A 21,082-nucleotide genomic window follows, 5' to 3' on the forward strand; every position below is an offset into this window, starting at 1 on the left:
TAGGCTCGTCATATGCAGCGCTCTATGGTGACTTGATGTTCAAATTAAAAATGAACCCCGATGGTTTGCATGAGGTAGGTACCGTTCAAATTAGCGGGGGTGTACGGTATAATAAATTATAGAGTATGTATATTTGATGACATGTGGATGTTACTTGGAATTGTTTCCTGAAAACAAAGCCTTTCAAGTCTTGATTCTAGCTCAAGGATAATTTTTCACATCGCATTTTACCGTTTTTGCTATTTTGATACGAATGGAAAAACTCAAATTCTTATGTGAAACATGTGTAGAAAATAAAATCATTCTGAATAGGAAATAATATCTTTACTAAAATAACAACAACCGATAACATAATGCTCACATATTGTAAGTTTGGTCAATTATTAGAAAATGCATTTCGCCGAAGTTGGGTTGTTCTCGAAATCCATGCAAGATACTCTACTTCGGAAGTAGGGTGCATGTAACTTTTTACCGCGCCGACAATATTAAGGATTTTGCCCTCTAATAGACTCACACCTAAATAATTTTGTCACACCAAAATATTCTCCCACCATGTTTGCCATATATTGGATGGCGTCGTAGCTAACAAAACCAACAAGTAACGCACATGTAACGCATTATGTTGGATTGTACATTGAATGCAAGTTGCGTGCTTCTATTAAAGTGCCATAGAAACGGACGTGTGAGTATTTATTTTTCCACGTTCAAAATGTGCACGAGAATCTATTCCTCAACAAAACGAACAATAACGTATTTCGTATACTCCCAATACGACAATTCGTCCGGTGGGGTGTGCTGCTGTCGTCATGATGATGGTTGACGAGAGCAATGTCAAACTCATTCATGATTTCAAAACATTCGGAACAAAATATTTATTTTCACCGCTTACTTCACTTGTGTATGAAATTGAATGAGATCCAATGGTAGAGAATTCATTTATCTACCCAATGGTATTTTTAGGGGCAGCGGAGAATGTTCCGAAGCGTGTTTTATTCAAGCGCAAAAATCGCTCAGGCGAAAGTTCCAATGAAACTAACCTCACATATCCTGGTTTTCCAACCTCAAACTAGTGCTCCTACCAGCCGGATCTCAATTTTTATGAAAGTAGTGCAATAATACAAAAAACAAACGTATGTAGAACATAGAGAATGGATATTCCTACCTTTTCCGCCTAACTGTTTTACTGTGAATTGTCTTATATCAGGAAAATAAAACATTTTTCCCACAGCGGCGTGTGATGGATGCGTGAAAAATTAAATCTCTCATCATCTGACTAGTTACGCTACCAATGTATAGATGGCTAACAGTATGTTGCGTTTTGCGATTGGAAGCGTATACATTGAACGAAAACTCCGGTCGCACATAGAATGATCATTGACTCATCCGAGCCCCATACCTATTTTCAGACACAATCAAGATGATTTTCATCTGCGGAAAATCATCTGCTTACAAATCACTCCGAATGAAAATCATCCAGTCTTGGAATGATTTTTATCCTTCGAATAGATGCCTCAAATTAAATGATCATCATACATGCATGTAAGCAATCCCCATTCCATTGTAGTTAATAATTTAAAAGAATTCAAATAAAAAATAAACAACTTCAGAGCATTGTTGGTGAATGTACATTGTTATTTATTTTCTTAACGAGGTTATCATATATATTATTTACCAGTCTTCAGGAACAGATGCCAACCTACCGAATACATTGTATGACCTCCAAATACTTGCAGATTTGCGACCTGTGATTGGTAGATACCATTAAGAAGTGTTAAATGAATGATACAAAAGAGGCTAATGTAAAATTACAAGTGCAATTATCTGTAAAATTCACCCAGAAACGCTTGGAAAACCACGCTGCCGTCACCATGTTTACGTTTAGATTTAGAAGATTGTTTTGACATTTGACCATCCCCTTTTCATCTGATACTTCAGACAGTAATTCGCTCCCAAGACGACAATTCGTCCGGTGGGGTGTGCTGCTGTCGTCATGATGATGGTTGACGAGAGCAATGTCAAATTCATTCATGGTTCCAAAACATTCGGAACAAAATATTTATTTTCACCGCTTACTTCACTTATGTATGAAATTGAATGAGATCCAATGGTAGAGAATTCATTTATCTACCCAATGGCATTTTTAGGGGCAGCGGAGAATGTCCCGAAGCGTGTTTTATTCAAGCGCAAAAATCGCTCAGGCGAAAGTTCCAATGAAACTAACCTCACATATCCTGGTTTTCCAACCTCAAACTAGTGCTCATACCAGCCGGATCTCAATTTTTATGAAAGTAGTGCAATGATACAAAAAACAAACGTATGTAGAACATAGAGATTGGATATTCCTACCATTTCCGCCTAACTGTTTCACTGTGAACCGTCTTATATCAGGAAAATAAAACATTTTTCCCCACAGCGGCATGTGATGGATGCGTGAAAAATCAAATCTCTCATCATCTGACTAGTTGCGCTACCAAAGTATAGATGGCTAACAGTATGTTGCGTTTCGCGATTGGAAGCGTATTGAATGATTTTCGGTTTGGGACAAGGGAGATATTAAAATCCGTCATAAGTTGCATGCTATTCATTCGTGTTACCATTGTTCAATTAGCTGCCTAATACCATTCTATTATGATCTAAAGTTCATCTCTGAATTGGATGATTTTTGTTCAACAGACAGTGGATACATCATATTCCTTCAAAGTCATTCAAAATGAGGAATATAATGTTTTATGACCCTGTGAATTACAAATCATTCAATGTGCGACCGGAGTTTTCGTTCAGTGTAGAGTGGTTCAAAAAATCGATTTTTTTTATTTACTTTACAAATACGTAGAAGCTAGCGCCTTGATGTTTGGTGCGGTGAATAGTAGAACTGAAAATGATAAAAATTCCTTGCAAGAAATTAGATGCAATATTTTGTTGTATGCGATAAAACCGAAAATGCGAATCCCATGTGGTAAATTTGTTAGAATCTGTCATCATCAAGCAATGTTTGTGTACATCGGAATCAGCACAATATTCTTGAAATCAAGCGTGTGCTAGAATAAGGGCGTAAGTCGCATCATCGATTTCTCTTCATCAATCCTCTCTTCCGTTAATAAATGTGACAAGACACAAGTTTGTCACCATTTTTTGACCTCAGGACGCAAGGTTGCATCGTTGCCTAACGTTCTGAAGTGAAAAAATGCTCACAAACACGCATCTTGTCACCTTTATTAACAGAAGAGAGGAGCGATGAAGAGAAATCGATCATGCGACTTACGCCCTTATTCTACCACACGCTTGAAATTATTGCCGGTCTAATATGACTCACTGCAAACTAAAACATTTAAGACATATCAAATAGTCTTCCATTAGATCTTCTAAAGATCAATATAAATAAGGTAAGCTGATCAAATCAAATTAGGTAAACATTAATAACAACAGCTGTTTTAAGAATGGCAACGGCAGGATCAAATCAGGGAGAAAACGATCCAACCGGTCATGACTATCAACACGAAACGCTTGTCCTCTGGGTCGATACATTGTGGCGCAATCAGAATATAGTTAAGTTCGATATCGGAAGCGCAGTGAATGGAATCAATATCCCAAATGTCGTTCGGCACGCTTTCGATGACGTTGTCTTGCATGCCGAATTCAAAGGCGGACAGAAACTAACAAAAATGTTACAAGTCAAGCATTCAAAACATATGATTGACCAAGCTTACCTCTGTGAGAAGAAGAAGACGTACGTTTTAAAATATTTCAAGTCCTTTTTGAGCATTAAACAATTTATTAAGCTCGATGAACTGGAAGAACTTCTTATTTGGACGAATATGAGTATAGCCAAACCTATAGAAGATTGGTTTGTAGAAGCTGAACCATTTGATAAATGCAGAGATCTTTTAGAAAACAATCTAATTCTAAAATACCAGCGAATGAAATTTAAAGACGAAAAGTTTCAGGAAATAACGAAGGATTTCCTGAAACTTGTCCATCCCCGGGCAGCTCTCGTCGAAAAGTTTGTCGATGTGTTATTCAAAAAAGAAGAATGGACATCCAAACGAGCTGCGAAGGATTTTTACCGCATTATGGCCAAGGAGGTAATCGAATGCAATGGGCCAAACTCCATATTCAAGCAAAACTTTATCGAAGGACAGGGATTGCTTCCCGAAACGGTTCGATTCCGTGAGCAGTTTGAATCGAGCATGAAGGAAAAGTTTTCTGAGAAGAAACTGGGTACGTTTGCGATGGGTGAATTAAACAGTGCCGAGTACGCAACGCACTTCCAGCTTAAAGTGGATGCAGATTTTAAGGAAGGAAATGATCCGGATGTGCAGTGGAAGTCATGGGAAAACGTTGCAGATCAGAGTGACCTTGATGAGTTTGGTAAACGCTTCAGGCTTTACGTAGAATTGCCCAAGGAGGACGAATTTGAAAAACTGCTCAGTGCCAATGTGACGCATTTTCGAGTAATGAGTGAACTACTAGCCAAATGTGCATTTAAGAGAATGGTTTGTAAGGAACAAGTTGGAAATATTGTTAAATTACTACATCTTCGTGATAGCATGCATTGCGGTCCCTATATGAAGTTGAAATTTGAGGACTTAGAGAAGCTTAACGATGTTGTTGATAAATATTTGTCGGAATGGAAAGCACAGAAATATTTAAGCATCAGACAAATTGATGATGGAGAGGGTACACTTTCACGAATAATTTCATTGGTTGAAACATTGACAGCAAAAAAATATTTGGTGCAAGATATTAAAAATCTTAATGAAGTTTTCGAAAAAGTGCAATGTACTGCTAGTAATAAATATACAGCAGAAAAATGTATAGAGTGTTTAATCGTCACATCGGTACATAGCAACATACAAGAAGAAAAAGCGAAAACCCAACTGAAATCTATCAATCTTCCCATTATACTTGTTGGCAAAAATCTGCACAATTGCTTTAAAGATGAGAAAACCCCAGACAAACTCACGAATGTTGTGGATGAATATCTGTCGGAATGGAAAGCTCAGCAATATTTAAGCATAAAAGGAATGCAAGATGTCGAGTGTACACTTTCTCGACTGATTTCAGTTGTTGAAAGTTTGTTAGCTCCAATATCAAATAGATATTTAGTGCAAGACAATAAAAACCTCAGTAAGAATTATAGTGATCTGCAACAGATCACAAACGATGAACTAATAGTAGAAAATGGATTGAAGTGTCTAATCATCACGTCAATCAAAAATAGTAGAGAAGAAAACGAAGCTAGAAACAAATTAACATTAATCAGAGTTCCCACTATATTTATTGGCCATAGCCCACGAAATTGCTTTGAAGATGAGTTCGATACTAGTAAGTTAAGCAGGACTTGTAAAATTAAAATAGAGGATACAGAAGTGTCGTTATCTGATCTGCAAACCTCTACTGCTAAGAATGTTTTACAGGAAGAGCTTTTTCTTAAAGAAAATTTTCCAATCGTGCTCGCGCTCTATCGAAAACCCATGAGAATTGAAAGTAATCCTTTAATAAGAGATGAGAACTTTATCAGTAGAAATATCAAATTTTGTGAAAATGATGAATCTAAAACAATTAAAGACGATAAAATCCCTCACGACATGTCAGATGAGCTCGAAAGCTATAGCGACATTGATGGATATAATATATCTAAAATAATAAAAAACAATAAATTTTCAAATGTTATCATATCCGATCAAGCAGGAATGGGCAAAAGTACGGAGATGATTAACATTGCCATGAAGCTAAGAGAGCATAAGGATTACAAAAATCATTTGATTGTATACTTTGAATGTAAAGCCGCAATGGGTTATCTAAAATGTGACATCGTGACAACAATATGTAAAATGATGAAAGTAATGGAAAAAGCGCATGAATTTCTTATCAAGTCTCTCATACGGCAAAGGAAGGTTGTCTTACTGTTGGATGGAATCGACGAAATTGGTACGTCATGGCGAGAAGATTTGAAAGAGATGTTGAAAAGCATTTTGAACTTGGGTTTATTCAAAATTATTATTGCTACTCGACCACACTGTTACAAATTTATGGAAAAGATTTTTCACAACATAATCGTTTGCCAGTTACCTCCATTCAGTGAAGAAGATCAAATGGAATACTTGATACGATTCTGGAAGATTGATAGTATCGAAGATGATGACGAACACTATCAAATTAAGAAAAACATTGAAGGTCTGATTGCCAGATTTCGCAGTATGCTAAAAGATGGCTCACTTATTGGAATTCCCATGCAGACCTACATTATTGCAGTAATATATCAAGAAGCTATTCGCTCATCTGACTTTGAGCCACCTCAACCATATACAATAGGATTAATTTACAAAAAGTTTGTGGATTTAAAATTCCGTGAGCTGATCAAACGTCAGTTCAAAATGACATCCCATGCAGAAGAAACTGCCATCAACGCATTAGAGAGAAGTTTCATTCCCAACCACATAGAAATTGCGGCTCATGTTTACAACAATGCATCAGAAAAAGTGCTAGAAGTGCTTTGCAGCCAAGCTCAGATGTATGGTATCGTGCGACTGATTCCATCTGTTGGATTTGTACACCACACATATTTCGAGTATTTCTCCACTTTATACTTTCTGACGTATAAAACCAATGCAAGCAAAGAATTCTTTTCCTTCATGAAACAAAACTTATGTCCGTCTCGCCTAAGTATTGCCACCAAATTCTTGGATCACCACATCGGTGGAATCAACCCAAATGAAGAGCTACAAACGTTAAGGATTGTAAAAGGAGAAAAAGATGCAGAAAATGAAGAAATAGTCGAGTTTGTTGAAATGACTAAAGATTTCGAACCACCATCAACAGCACGACTCCATCCAGAGAAGTTACGAGAGTTTAATTACTATCTAGGAAAGCTCTCGCCTGCGGATCGATACACTCTCATTCGTAATTCGTTGAATCAGTCGGTATTTAATGTTCTTGAAGTTCTGTACGACAGTCTGCCACGCGATACAAAATGTTCGTTGAAATTCTGCTTTGGCAATAGAGCTCAGAAGAATTTCGTAAACCTTAAAACACTCGGAGGAAATCAGACACTACAACTGCTGGGCATTCTTCTGAAGAAGAACCCCAATAACTTTGTTCGCAAATATCTGATAGATTTCAGCGATGGGGACAAAGATTATTTCGAGATGACCTGTCGGAAACCGTTCGTTCAAGTATTGAATTGGTTGGTCGACGATCTTATCGCTACAATTGACGATCAAGAACGGGAAGCTCTATTCAGTTACATCAATCATCGTTTCGACAAGTACTTTCAACTTGTTGTGCAACACAACAATACCGATTTTTTTGAAGAAGCGATTAAAAGAACGAAAGCTTTGTGGCCTATGGACACCGTCAATAAGTTCCTTATGGATCGAGATGTGATGAATTTGTTCCTGAAAAATGTTGAGCTCAATCCTGACACGAAATCACTTCTAGTCGAAGAACGGATCAAGATGATAGCCCATTTGTACGATCTTTTCAAATGGGCTGGTTGTGGAAACGTGATACTTAGTGAAAGTTGCACCGCAGCTATCGATGTTTTAAAAAATGAAGCCATACAGAGTGCCTTTAGGAAACAATTCCAGAACCAGTGAAGCAATTAAATGTTTAATTTGATGAAATGTTTTAGAAATATATAAAAATCATTTATATTTATACCTTATATTTGTTATATTTTTATATTATATTTTTATAATAAATAACACACAATTTTATTTCATTTTGAGATCCGAAAAAAGTACCACAGACACGGTCGATACGACGAATTCTTCAAAACAAATAAATTTCAAATCATTGTAACTAATGGAGTGATCCCAACTCAGCACTATCCTGACTATCACGACCAAGAATACACTAAACTATCTTTGATGATGATTAGGTTCTACCAAGGCATCTGTCTATAGTACTGGAATAATCTGAAACACGATTTGTACTGATGACAGTCTCCTGTATGAAGGGCCAAAAATGAATGTGCGGACCCGCAAGCAGAGACACTTGCACGAAACCCGCGGCTGGGAATCTTCTTCCAGAAGAAAGTTTTCTTGAACAGCTGTTAAATCAAGCCCTCGATTGACAGAACACTCCCAACAGATGCGGTTGAAGAGCCCGCCCTCAATCCACGAAATGTTAACGTCAGGGAGGAGGCAGTTCTAAGCTCCATTCATATATGTAATTGTACGGGAGTGCTGATTTCTGGAGTATTTGTCATTCTGAGCTAAATTGAATGCGATCAACTAGTATATGGAACGAAACTGTGACATTATACTTGTTTTAATTATGAAACGTGGTTTACGGCCAACCAGCCGAGTGGAAGTTTAACAACTACCGAAAAGCTAAACATTACATATAATTTGCAATTGGATTAGATGGACAAATTGATGTGAAGATTTGCGAAAAAGTTACACGTCTTCTCAGTGAGAATCGAACTCACGACTCCCCGATCTCTAGTTGGGGCGCGTTAACCACTACGCCATGAGAGGACTCATGAACGCAGAAGTTAACCTGAATTCGATTTCAGCTCAATAATCACGTGGTCCTCTTTCGCAAAGTGCACCTCTTTCGGAAGAATTAGATGCCCATCCAAACACAACGCTTTCTATATATATCCAATGCCTAGCCCGAGAGCGCATTGTTTTTTAGATATAGGAATAGCACACTACACTAGCCAGCAACTGCGCTGGCTGAGGTTTCTATTGTGTGGGCTTCCAATGGGTCGCGACGTTCTCAAACGACCGGTTACGGAACATGAGTCCGTTGCTCGATAAATACTTGTTTTAATTATGAAACGTGGTTTACGGCCAACCAGCCGAGTGGAAGTTTAACAACTACCGAAAAGCTAAACATTACATATAATTTGCAATTGGATTAGATGGACAAATTGATGTGAAGATTTGCGAAAAAGTTACACGTCTTCTCAGTGAGAATCGAACTCACGACTCCCCGATCTCTAGTTGGGGCGCGTTACTATCGGGGAGTCGTGAGTTCGATTCTCACTGAGAAGACGTGTAACTTTTTCGCAAATCTTCACATCAATTTGTCCATCTAATCCAATTGCAAATTATATGTAATGTTTAGCTTTTCGGTAGTTGTTAAACTTCCACTCGGCTGGTTGGCCGTAAACCACGATTCATAATTAAAACAAGTATTTATCGAGCAACGGACTCATGTTCCGTAACCGGTCGTTTGAGAACGTCGCGACCCATTGGAAGCCCACACAATAGAAACCTTAGCCAGCGCAGTTGCTGGCTAGTGTAGTGTGCTATTTCCATACATAAAAAATAATGCGCTCTTGGGCTAGGCATTAGATATATATAGAAAGCGTTGTGTTTGGATGGGCATCTAATTCTTCCGAAAGAGGTGCACTTTGCGAAAGATGACCACGTGATTATTGAGCTGAAATCGAATTCAGGTTAACTTCTGCGTTCATGAGTCCTCTCATGGCGTAGTGGTTAACGCGCCCCAACTAGAGATCGGGGAGTCGTGAGTTCGATTCTCACTGAGAAGACGTGTAACTTTTTCGCAAATCTTCACATCAATTTGTCCATCTAATCCAATTGCAAATTATATGTAATGTTTAGCTTTTCGGTAGTTGTTGTGACATTATGTCAATTCTCCATATATTTGAAACGAATATCCCATACAAACTTCAAATTGAATGCGCCAGCTAGTGGAGCAACCAATCGTGTTGAAATTTTGTGAGAGCTATTTCCTTACCCTAAGGCACATATCTAGATGGTGCCCCGTTGAGTTTTTCTACATTTTTGTTTAAGGGCCAGTCTAATAGTGATGCCCAAGTCTTTATCTGCATATACAGATCGAGGATGCCACCGACGGGTGAATGACGTCAAATGCTTGTTATCATAATTCGATCTTTATAACTAATTGATAACATAATGAGTTATCAATTAGGAAAACTGGCTGGATAACAAAGCTTGTTATCAATGTGTTTCAAATGATAACACAATGAGATATTTATATGATATCTTTAGTATAAACTTTTGTTATCGCGTTTGTAATGTTGCCTGCTTATTCAACCAAAATGAAAACAAACTTTGTTATTAAATGCTTGTTATCGGATAATACAACTTATTATCTTTTTGTTACCCAACTTTGCTCGGGTAGAGGATCGATATCCTCCTGGAGAGCACAGCAATGAAGTCGAGACTCTATCACTCGATACATTTTCAAGTCGTCGGCAAACATGAGCTTAAGCGAAGACAGAATGTTACACATATCGTTCACAAACAAGATCAAAATCAAGGGTCCTAATTGGCTTCTTTGAGGGACCCCCGATGGTATTTCAAAGCTAGACGAATTTATGCCATTTATGTTGACAAAAGCTGTGCGGTCTGTTAAATAAGAACTCAGCCATTGCGTTGTCCAATCAGGCAGACCTAAACATCCACTGCTAGCATGTGCGATACTTTATCAAAAGCCTTGCTGAAATCCACATAGACTGCATCAACTTACTTCAACTAATGTAACCAGCGAGTTGGTGGTTGTAGAACGTTTCTTGACAAAACCGTGTTGATGTTCAGATATCATTGGCCGAACTGCTTGGTACACAGTACCCGAGCAAAGTCGAATTACAACCGCATAACATAGTGATAACAAGATGTACATCATGATTTCATTTAGTTACTTTTTCTTATCAATACGAAGAATCTTGTTATCAACGAATTTTGAGCTGTCAGATCGAGGATGCCACCGACGGGTGAATGACGTCAAATGCTTGTTATCATAATTCGATCTTTATAACTAATTGATAACATAATGAGTTATCAATTAGGAAAACTGGCTGGATAACAAAGCTTGTTATCAATGTGTTTCAAATGATAACACAATGAGATATTTATATGATATCTTTAGTATAAACTTTTGTTATCGCGTTTGTAATGTTGCCTGCTTATTCAACCAAAATGAAAACAAACTTTGTTATTAAATGCTTGTTATCGGATAATACAACTTATTATCTTTTTGTTACCCAACTTTGCTCGGGTATCGTATACGATCCTTTCCAAAGCTTTCGGAATACAGCTCAAAATCGAAATTCCGTGATAATTTTTGACATTATGTATGTTTCCAGTCTTGTGAATAGGGTAAGGTATATAACTTGGACATGCATATAATTTGGACAGGCTAGCCATTCTATGCTCATTTCCAATGAGATGGTGAGGAATATATGTACGGGAAATCATGTATTGCATTATTAATACACTATGCTACTTAATACTAATGACCATTTTCAAAACAATTACAAATTAGCTTCAAAACTATCAAAATTGTGTGAAACATCTGTGAAACCTACGAATGCAAGAGGACGTGTATTTCAAGAACATACATTAAATGCAATAATAGAGCTCAGAATTGGCATTCATAAAAAGTTTGAAATTGGCAATATGATAAAATATGTCTAAAATTTAAGCTTAGTTCATCTAAAATCTTAACATGAGTAGGGTTGTCGTAAATTAATCGATTATTTCGATTAATCGATTAATCGACTCACTAATCGATTTATTTTTCATTGATACATGACTCGCTCAATAATCGAGATAATCGATTAACTGACATCGATTATTGAATAAACTTTTGTCGATTATAGCAAGAAAATAACAGTTTCAAGCTACTGTAATGTTTGCCTTTAAAACATTGTGTTTTGTGCCTAAAAATATAGTGCTGAAGAAAAACCACGAAACATGATTAAAGACCTTTGCGCTTGATTTGATATTCTCTGTGGGTTTATTCAAAATTATTTTTCAAGATCGTCTCAGTAAAAAATTGATTGCGCAATATATAGTTGTACTGTTTATCGATAGATCTCTGGAAATACATAGATGATTTCAAGGGTTGTTATATTCGTATTACCGTTATAATCACGAATTTCGTCAAAATCAGGGTTTTATAGAGATTGTTTTTTTTTATATTCGTGGATTTATCTTGTTGTTCAAAATCATTGGGAACCTTCAACAATGTTTAAACATTTTTTGTTTCAAATGGAATAATTAAAACCAGTATTTCTCAACCAGTAGTCCAGTGGTGATCATCTTTGAAACCGCAATGCCATTCTAGGCAATTAACTGTCATTAACAAAACTCTAGGTTGTTTTTGATAGAATTCTAACAGTACCTTAGGTAGAATTCTAATTACAAAACTAAACCTTATAATCACTAAACCTTTATATGTGCAATTTCAACAAAACCTTGCAATGCTCTCTTTCTTGCGCTACAAATTTGTATGACCGTTCTTATGTTTTACGCTCAACAGTGAGGAGCACAAATTGTTTTAATGAATTGCCATTATTCAATTATTATTTGAAAAAAAAAATACTGCATTTTCCAGTGTCTTCTTAGAGGTTCTCCTGAGGTTCTTTACATTTTTAAAAGAATGTTTAAAATTAGGTTCAAAATATTTCTAAAACTCTCATAACATTGTTTAAACTTTTTTTGGACATTGGGGCTAGTTTTCGACAATTGACACGGAAAACAAGCAATAATTGTTTAGAGATATGCGATGGAGATCTGAAATTTCTTGACTGTCCCTAACTATTGAAAACGAACATATCCGTGTTGAAAGAAACTTTCAGTGAGTTCAAGGAGCGGCATTACATAAAAAATCACACTAATGCTTATTCTTCTTTTCTTGGTAGTACGTCCTCACTGGGACAACCCCCGAAAAATCTACAAGAAAACCCACATGTTTTCTTACTCGCACAGTCTTGCTGCGCCGCGTAGTTCTCCATTTGATATTCCGAAATTCGCCTCAAGAATCCTCACAAGAAATACTCAAGAAATTCAGCATGGATTCTTCTTGATTTTTTTAGTAATTTCTCATGGGATTGCTGCAACCATTCCTCTCAGAACTTCTTCAGGATTTCTTCCAGGCATTCCTCAGAGATTTGTTCTAGTATTTTCCAAGGTTTTTTTGTATGATTGTTTTAGGAAATTTCTGAATTATTTTCTGAAAGAAATACAGGAGAAATCTCTAGAAAAATCTCCGGAAAAATCCCTGAAGAATTCCTTATAAAATCTCAGGAGATGTTTCCAAATGTATCTTTGAACCAATTTCTGAAGCAATTTCTGGAAGAGTTTCTTCAGGCATTCCTCAATTAATATTTGATATACTGCCCATAACTGCATAACAGTCACAATCGACATTTTGGACAAATTGGAGTTAATACCATGGAGAGTCATCAAATGATAAATACTTTCAATCTACTAACTGAAATCTGTGAGATTGTGTTCGAAAATTCGAAAAAAACAAGTTGTTTTGTCACATTGCAATGCATTGGTAGTTACAACCGCATAACAGTCATATTGAGATTATAAATGAGCCGCGTAATGTAATAGCAATAGAATTTCTATCAGAATTATTTTCTGACTATTCACCTAGTATGCGATATGAGTTGTACAAAATATCAGCCTCAAATAATTACTTTTGAGTTCCTGATATTTTTTTTTTTTTTGAAATTTTAGTTTCCTCCCATGCTGCCATAAAATGCACACTTGGTATTCAATTTACTCAATGCCTACTTTTGTCGAATGTTACAAATATGCAGTTATGGCCAGTATGTTAATATTACTAGAAAACCCTTGAAGAAATTTCAAGGCGAATTTTTTTAACAGACTTCGTGGAAATCCTGTCAAAATAAAAGGAGGAAATCTAGAAAAATATGAATGCAATCTGAACGATTGTTGGTGAAATAACTGGATTTTTTTTGCGTAATCCCTTAATTTCTGGAGCAGTTATTGTTATTTTTTTTATAAATTCATTCATTTATTTATTTAATCTTCCATAAACTCCTTCCTGTTTATGTTTTAAGGAAAGTGTTCCAGTTATGGTCATAGTGGTTCCCTATTTGGCCATATGTGAAATTTTTATAGCTTTAACATTTTAAATCTTTTTGAATGTTTTAACATCAAGATATACCTTAAATTTAACTACTACAACACACCAAAATTTTGAAAACGTGAAGACATTAAAGTAATCACGTATGGCGAAATAGGGAACCACTATGTCCATAACTGGTACACTTTCCCTAGTTTTGTTTTTCTGTGGTATCATGAAGTGTGCCATTAAAAAATCAAACTAGGGAAAGTGTACCAGTTATGGACTATAGTGCTATAGTGCTTCCCTATTCGGCCATATGTGTTTTCTCGAAAACTTTCACATTTTGAATATTTTTGATTGTTTTAACATCAAAATTCATTCGATATCAAATACACAGAATGATTAAAAAAATGGAAAATAATCAAATTATCCGGTATGGCGAAATAGGGAACCATTATGTCCTTAACTGGTACACCTACCCTATTAGAAAAAGATCTAGTAAAACATTAAATTAAAATATACTAGTGCTGAATCAGCCGTAAGCGTTGAAAATCAGTATAAGAAAAAAAAAGAAATGATTAAAATTTAGCCGACAAAAAATAAAAAATATATCTAACAAAAAGTGAACTAGCACCCCTGCTAATTTAAACGATACCTTATGAAAACCAACAGGCAATTAATTAAATCAATTTGAACTTCTAGTCACCCTAGAACTATATTTCTTGTTACCTCTCTGGCTGTTATATTTAGATTCTGCGTGTCGTTTCACAATGTTCCATTTCGATTTACTCCGTTCCATGAGTAAAATGTCATTTGAACCATTTTTAATTTGAATGATGTGTAGATTAGCGGGGTGCAAATTAAAATAGTTGACCATAGTTGAAAATCTCGGGCTTCTTAGTCGAATAAGTTAACAATGCAAGTATTAAGGACATTTTTAGTTACAATTATGTGGAGTAAAAAAGCGGATGTTACTAAAGAATGATTGTTAAAATTGTTAAACAATCAATAATTTGTGTAAGTGAGTAGGATCATATCCATTTAAGTTCTATACAAATCCCACAGAGCAGTTGTTGATAGCTAGTCAATGTCATGGAGTAGATTTGAAGTAATTTGCATGGCACTAATCTTCCAACTGGCGAGGAACGTGCCTCTGGAGCCGGCCTTCTGATATATGTGTAGGAAAATTAAGTCGTATCTTTGGACGAATTCCTAGAAACAATCTTGAAGAAATCCCAGGAGGAATTTTAAGCCTAGCAGTTTTCCTGAAAACAATAAGAGAAACTGAAAACAACAAGAGAACAAATCTTTGGATAATGCAGTAGAAATCTGAAAGCATTCTTTAAGTAATCTCAAAAAGAGTTTTGGAGGAATCTTCGAAACCATGAACAAAGTTGGAATTTTTGATGAAATTCCTGAAAGTAGGAATTGTTTGATGTGGAATTGGAAACCCATTAAAAATTGTTTTTTGGGTGATTTAAAAGTCATTGAACATTTGTTACCCTCACTGAGAATGTGAAACTTTAGTTTAACCCCTTTACTGCTGCTATCATTTTTTTTTCACAATAAAACAATATTCAAATCGCAATAACTTTTTTGTTTGTCGTTATTTTTGCATATTTTTTCAAAATTTCTCGAAAATCTATTCATATTTAAGGATATATGTTGTTTTGATAATTAGATCGGATCGGATATCCTCTTTTCGGAACAATACATCAATGATAATATGTTATGAACAAATGAAGTAATTTGGTGCAGCCGTTATAAAGAAATGAGCATTCATATTTCTGGAACCACGCTTGCCAAACAAAGATCTTGAAAACTTCAAAAATCATCATAACGTAATTTTCAGGTTTCTCAAAGAATACTCAACCGATTTGTATGAATTTTCCAGAGGAGCTCCTTATTATTTTATATTGTATAGCCCACTTAGAAATGTCATATGGGAAGTGTTGGTCCCCAAAGAACATCGGAATATCTTTGAAACCAGATCACTGATGACCCAGATCATGAAAGTAGAATAATATTTTGTGAACTTGTGAAAAAATGATGCAAAAATATTGATGAACAAAAAGTTGAATTTGAATAATTTTTGTGGTGAAAAATATGAAGCTGCTGGTAGCGGGGTTAATGCATTACTTTCTCGAGAGATAAAAAAATACCCATATTTCCCGAGGAAAAGAAGAAAATCTAGGTTTTGGCCAATTCTATAATAGATTACCCCACAAATTCCCCTTAATAGTCTTCCTGATACTTCTTTTAGAACATCCAATAAAATCTTTTAGCATAATTTGTATATGACATTATAGTAAAATTTCATAAGATCAATAAAAAATTCAAAATAATGAGGTAAAATGTAGTTGCATTTTCTGTAGAAGCTCCAGTCCTGTCGATACGGATCAATTTCTAAGAATACTTACTAAAGATATTCATTCATTAAACCATAATTCATTCATTAGGGAATTCTCGCGACAATTTTGCTTTTCAAAATAAATTTCACTTCATTTTCTCACTTATCTTTATCTTTCTCCATATCTATATAACTAAAAATGGAATGATATTTGTATGTCATACAAGGCTGGTAGCAGGTCTCTTTTTACTAACTTGGTCACTATTTCAATGCAAGTCTCCATTTTTAATGGGAGATCCCTAAAGTTTTTATTTTATTATATTTGCAGTGAATCCTAGAGAAAATGTCTAAAAACTCCAAAGCAACATTTACACTCCCGTGTATTAGTTCACCCTCTAAAAACATACAAAAGTGTTTTGTCCATATTTCTGGGATTACAGGTCCAATTGAAACTATCTCATTTGAAAAACAATAAGTAATTAATACTTCGTAGCTAACTTTTGAAAAATATTTTTTTGAATTTTTATACTAAATTTTTACTTAAAGTTTAGGACATTTTTCCAAAAAACATAATGAAAAAAACATGGTTAATTTTCTCAGCATTGGATAGACCAAAATTTTAAATCAATATGACACATTGATTCGTAATCCTATATTTTCTTAATAGCACTCACGAAATTTTGGCAGAAAAAGTTTTCAGAGTTTAATATTCCAAATCAAAGAAACAGTCATTCAAGTCATCGTGTAAAGTTTGAATTCACCCCTCAGTTTGAGTTCACCCCATGAACTATTTTCAAGAATTCGAAAAATATATTAATTATAATTTTTTTTGGGAATTCTTCAGTAATTTCAAAAAAAGTTCATCCACGAATTTCTGGAAAAAATCTTTTGAGACATGTCTAGAAGAATGCCTGTAACTTCTTTGAAAATTTTCTTGTAAAATTTCCATACAATGTCTTGAGGAATTCCTGAAAATATTTTCTGAAGTTTACGTAAAAAAAATCCTCGTAACATTTTAAAACACATCCTGAATGACAAGTCTGTAGAAAACACTTTAGATATTTTCACTGATGCGTTTGTCCAGGACTCGTTCGTGCAAGAGAAAAAAACTCCACTGGTAAAATTGAAAAATAGAGAATACACAAAATATTATAGTTTTTAGTCGCTTATCCTGCTCAATTTTTGTTTGTGTACTCTCAGCCTGAGCAGAAGTGGATCAAACCTCATAGAAAATTCGCGGAAAGGACAAAATGCCACTAAAAAGCAATAAAAGCCTCGATAGCTGCACAAAAACCTGGACCCGCATGATCAGCTAACTACTCTGTTATCAATAAATGTATTATTTTAGATGTTTGTATTATATAGCCTCAATTTTTATTATGTTTAATGGAAATACATAATGAAGCCAAAAAGGGGTTTCCTACAGAACTCGGAAATCATGTATGTTCTGCAAAAATTGGTCAGTTCTAGTAGCAGTTTAGTAGTGTCTAGAAATTTGAATTATTTAATTATTGAAACCATAAAAAATGGAAGAGGGGTTCGCTGCAGAATCCTTACCGCTCAATTACACGGTATCAATGTAGGCAATAGCTTCAACCAATTTATCTATAGTATACTGATGATTATCTTAGTTTAAATAAAAAAAATCAAAGAATAATGTACTACACATTACCTCATATTCATGGTTTGGAAATTGGTTTTGTGATGAGATAAATTTCACGTGGGAACAATTTTAAAAACTGTTTTTAATTGAATTTCGGTAAAATGGGAGTAAGTTAAGATACATTAGTGATTATAGTGATGCATATATCAGTAAGAACTCGTTTCTATAAAAAATAATGTCGATGAATTCGATTAATCGATTAATGCTGGTCGATTAATCGTTATCCATAATCGACAATCTTGGACTGTAATCGATTATGAACTAATCGATTAATTGAGATTTTGCGACAACCCTAAACATGAGTATATAGGGCATAAATAAGGTGATGTCCAAAATAGATTATGGTTTTTGTTCTGTTGATATCATTTGGCCATCTGATGAAATACACTGGAATGTCGCAAGCATGCATACTTGCAGGCGTTTTATCGTGGATCTGATGATATTTGCTTGCATTAAATGAAATTATTGTTTATCACTAATATACCGTGGTGCATCAATACCCGGACGCTTAAGTCGACACAAATGTTCAAATGCTAATAGCAAGGTGTTGTTTTAGAATACCTTTAATGTAATATTGTTTCAAACCATGTTTCACTCAAGATCTCCACGCTACTGATGAGCTTTTTCGTAAAAACCATGATTTTAACATGAAAACCATTCAAATACTTGAGCATGTCTTGTCCATAAATCCGGACAACTGATGCAAACGATGTCTTTAAATCCGGACACTTATGAATCAAAATCCGGACATCTGTGTAATTGCACATAATATTCGTTTAAGTTTAATGAACATCATATCAATACACAATAAAATATAGATATTTAAAAAGCCTGATGTCTGCGTTTGCCCTATAATGTCAAAAAGAATAACACGTTTGTAATATTAGTGGTTTGATTACTTGAGCCGAGGAGCGTGTGGCTTGAACTGCAATCGTTGCGGCTCGAACTGTTATTATAAAAGTTAGCACTATTTATTTCACATGAATACTCACAAAGCTACAAATAGCTATTTTTTAAGTTTTCTCTTATATTTTCTTGCACAAAACTCACTTACACTAATTAAACCAGGGTCTTTTAGAAGATGTCCGGATCTTAAAACATTGGCTCGTAATCCCGGACAGTCTCTAGAAGCACCGAAAAATATGTATTTCTAACTTATTCACACACAAAGGAGTCACCAAACTTTTGAAATATCTTTTCTTAAACACTTCTGGTTGAAACTTGCTATAAAATATAGTACACAAACTTCTCTTTCAATCAAACGATTTTCGCGCGGTAATCGATCGTAAAAACTTGAATTGGAGTCAGATCGCGGCAAAATAACGTTCAACACGAACAAATTATTTGTTTTTATTTTAATTAATTATTTGACGATGGTTACTAGATTAAAAATAAATGTAAAGTTATAAGCATTGTTAATAAATAACGGAGTGAATAAAACCCAAACATATTGCCATTTAATTTAACTATAATTGACTAATATAACTAGAGTGTCCGGATATTGGTACCGTCCGGATTTTGATTCACCACGGTACATCTCAAGAAAATGAGGCTATATATATAATATAGTATATAACTATATATATACAGTATAGTATAGTATTATATAGTTTTTATTATAATCAAATTCCTCAAGTAACATTAAAGGTTGGCTTCAAACTTTTGCAAATCTCTTGGAAATTAGTCAATTAAAACTGTGGGACTTGTTCATACTTTCAAAGACGTTCATTCCTTCTTTGTCTACTTTTTATAAGCAAATTGGTTCCGGACAATGTTCCCGGATTTACCTAAAAAAAGTTACTTAATCTTTCAAAAGTTCAGTTTTTCCTCGCCATTCCTCCAAAAATCATTGATTCTATCAAATCTAATACTAAGATATTTCGCTGAAAGTTCTATTAGACATTTCTTTGAATAGTTTTTCAAAAGAAAAAATATTACATTTTTTTCCGCGAAGTTCATTACAAGTCCTTAAGAAATATTTCCAAAAAACATCAAAAATTGCATGAAAAAACCTTTTTTTTTTCAAGGAATTTCGCTTTAAATCCCCGGTTTGTTTAAAAATTGGAAAGAAAATTGTCTTTGAAACGCCTCTTGCCATAGAATCATCAGAGGAAATTTGCTGAAAACCTCCAGGAGAACTTTCGCTTTTTCAAAATTAGCAAGTAAAGTAATCTGTAGAAAAAAATGTAGCAAAATAACTGGGAAGAAGGAAAAGATTTATTAAGATATTCATAGATACATATATTGGTCTACTTTAAAAAACTTCTTAGAAACAATGTTATCAATTATTAGCAGAATCCATATTCTTGGTTTGAATTTTGTGCGATACGAGGGCGGAATTTTTAGAGGCTTTCTGGCAGAATTCTAGAAAACCATAAGTCAAAGAAAGATGAATTTTAAGGATAATTTCCAAAGAAGATTCTGATGGACCTTCTTGAGAAATTTGTAAGAAAAGCTGAATATTTCTGCATTAGGATTGAGATATATTTATCTAATATTTTGAAAACAAGTATCTCAGTTATCGATTGCAGTTAAAAGATTGCATGACGATTCATGTTGAATCGATCAATAATTTTTCATATAATTGAAAGTCTATTTTCGGTTTTGTGGTAACTTTTTGATAATGGGTGTGTAAACATGAAAATAGCCAACCAAACTGCTGTTCAGCATCATTTCAGTTAGAATTTTATTGGAGAATGTTAATGGAGAACGTGGGTTCCAATTTGTTTATAAAATAACAGAATTTGTAAAAAAAATCACCTGCAAAAGTGTTTCATGTTCAAATATGCATAACAAACACTTATAGGTTTGTATAAATGGGTATAAACTAATATTTCTAAAAATATATGGAATGATTCACGTTTCGACATTGAATTCAACATAAATCAAACATTTTTGAAATAGAGAAACTTAAAAGTAGATGGAGTACCGTGTACCTTTTAATTCCGCTCCTAAATGCTTATCTTTGACAGATACGCGTATTTCGACTACCACTTGCAGTCTTCTTCAGTGTCAGTTACTCGTATCCAGTGGACTCCATCTACTTTTAAGTTTCTCTATTTGAGATTCTGCTCAGAGGATTCGAACATTCATTAAAGAGGGGATTTTTGAAATATTAATTTTTCGAACAAAACCGAGTGAGGATGTCGCATACCTTCAGGCGTATAACATTATATGGAAATTTCTGACTTTGATTACAAAAATGGCCCCAATTTGTGAAAATGATGTTCGATATGAGA

The 21,082-nt window shown here is 34.7% G+C and overlaps 1 protein-coding gene across 2 annotated transcripts; it reads left to right on the forward strand.

Annotated features, from left to right (window-relative positions):
* The first annotated feature begins 3,285 nt into the window (after positions 1–3,285).
* Positions 3,286–7,699, forward strand: LOC5572684. Of its 2 annotated transcripts, none has more exons than XM_021850082.1 (2): positions 3,286–3,383; positions 3,437–7,699. In XM_021850082.1, exon 2 carries the CDS (start codon positions 3,438–3,440, stop codon positions 7,596–7,598), a length of 4,161 nt encoding a protein of 1,386 aa, XP_021705774.1. In that variant the 5' UTR covers positions 3,286–3,383; position 3,437; the 3' UTR covers positions 7,599–7,699. The 2 variants fall into 2 exon arrangements, with proteins under 2 accessions (XP_021705774.1, XP_021705776.1); XM_021850084.1 differs by having other exon boundaries at positions 3,451–7,699.
* The last annotated feature ends 13,383 nt before the right edge of the window (positions 7,700–21,082 follow it).

Source organism: Aedes aegypti, chromosome 3 (assembly GCF_002204515.2).
Source record: "Aedes aegypti strain LVP_AGWG chromosome 3, AaegL5.0 Primary Assembly, whole genome shotgun sequence".
NCBI classification, from domain to species: Eukaryota; Metazoa; Arthropoda; class Insecta; order Diptera; family Culicidae; genus Aedes; species Aedes aegypti.

Coding starts and splice junctions, on each gene's coding strand:
- LOC5572684 (XM_021850082.1), top strand. CDS start 3,438: ATGGCAACGGCAGGATCAAATCAGGGAGAAAACGATCCAACCGGTCAT.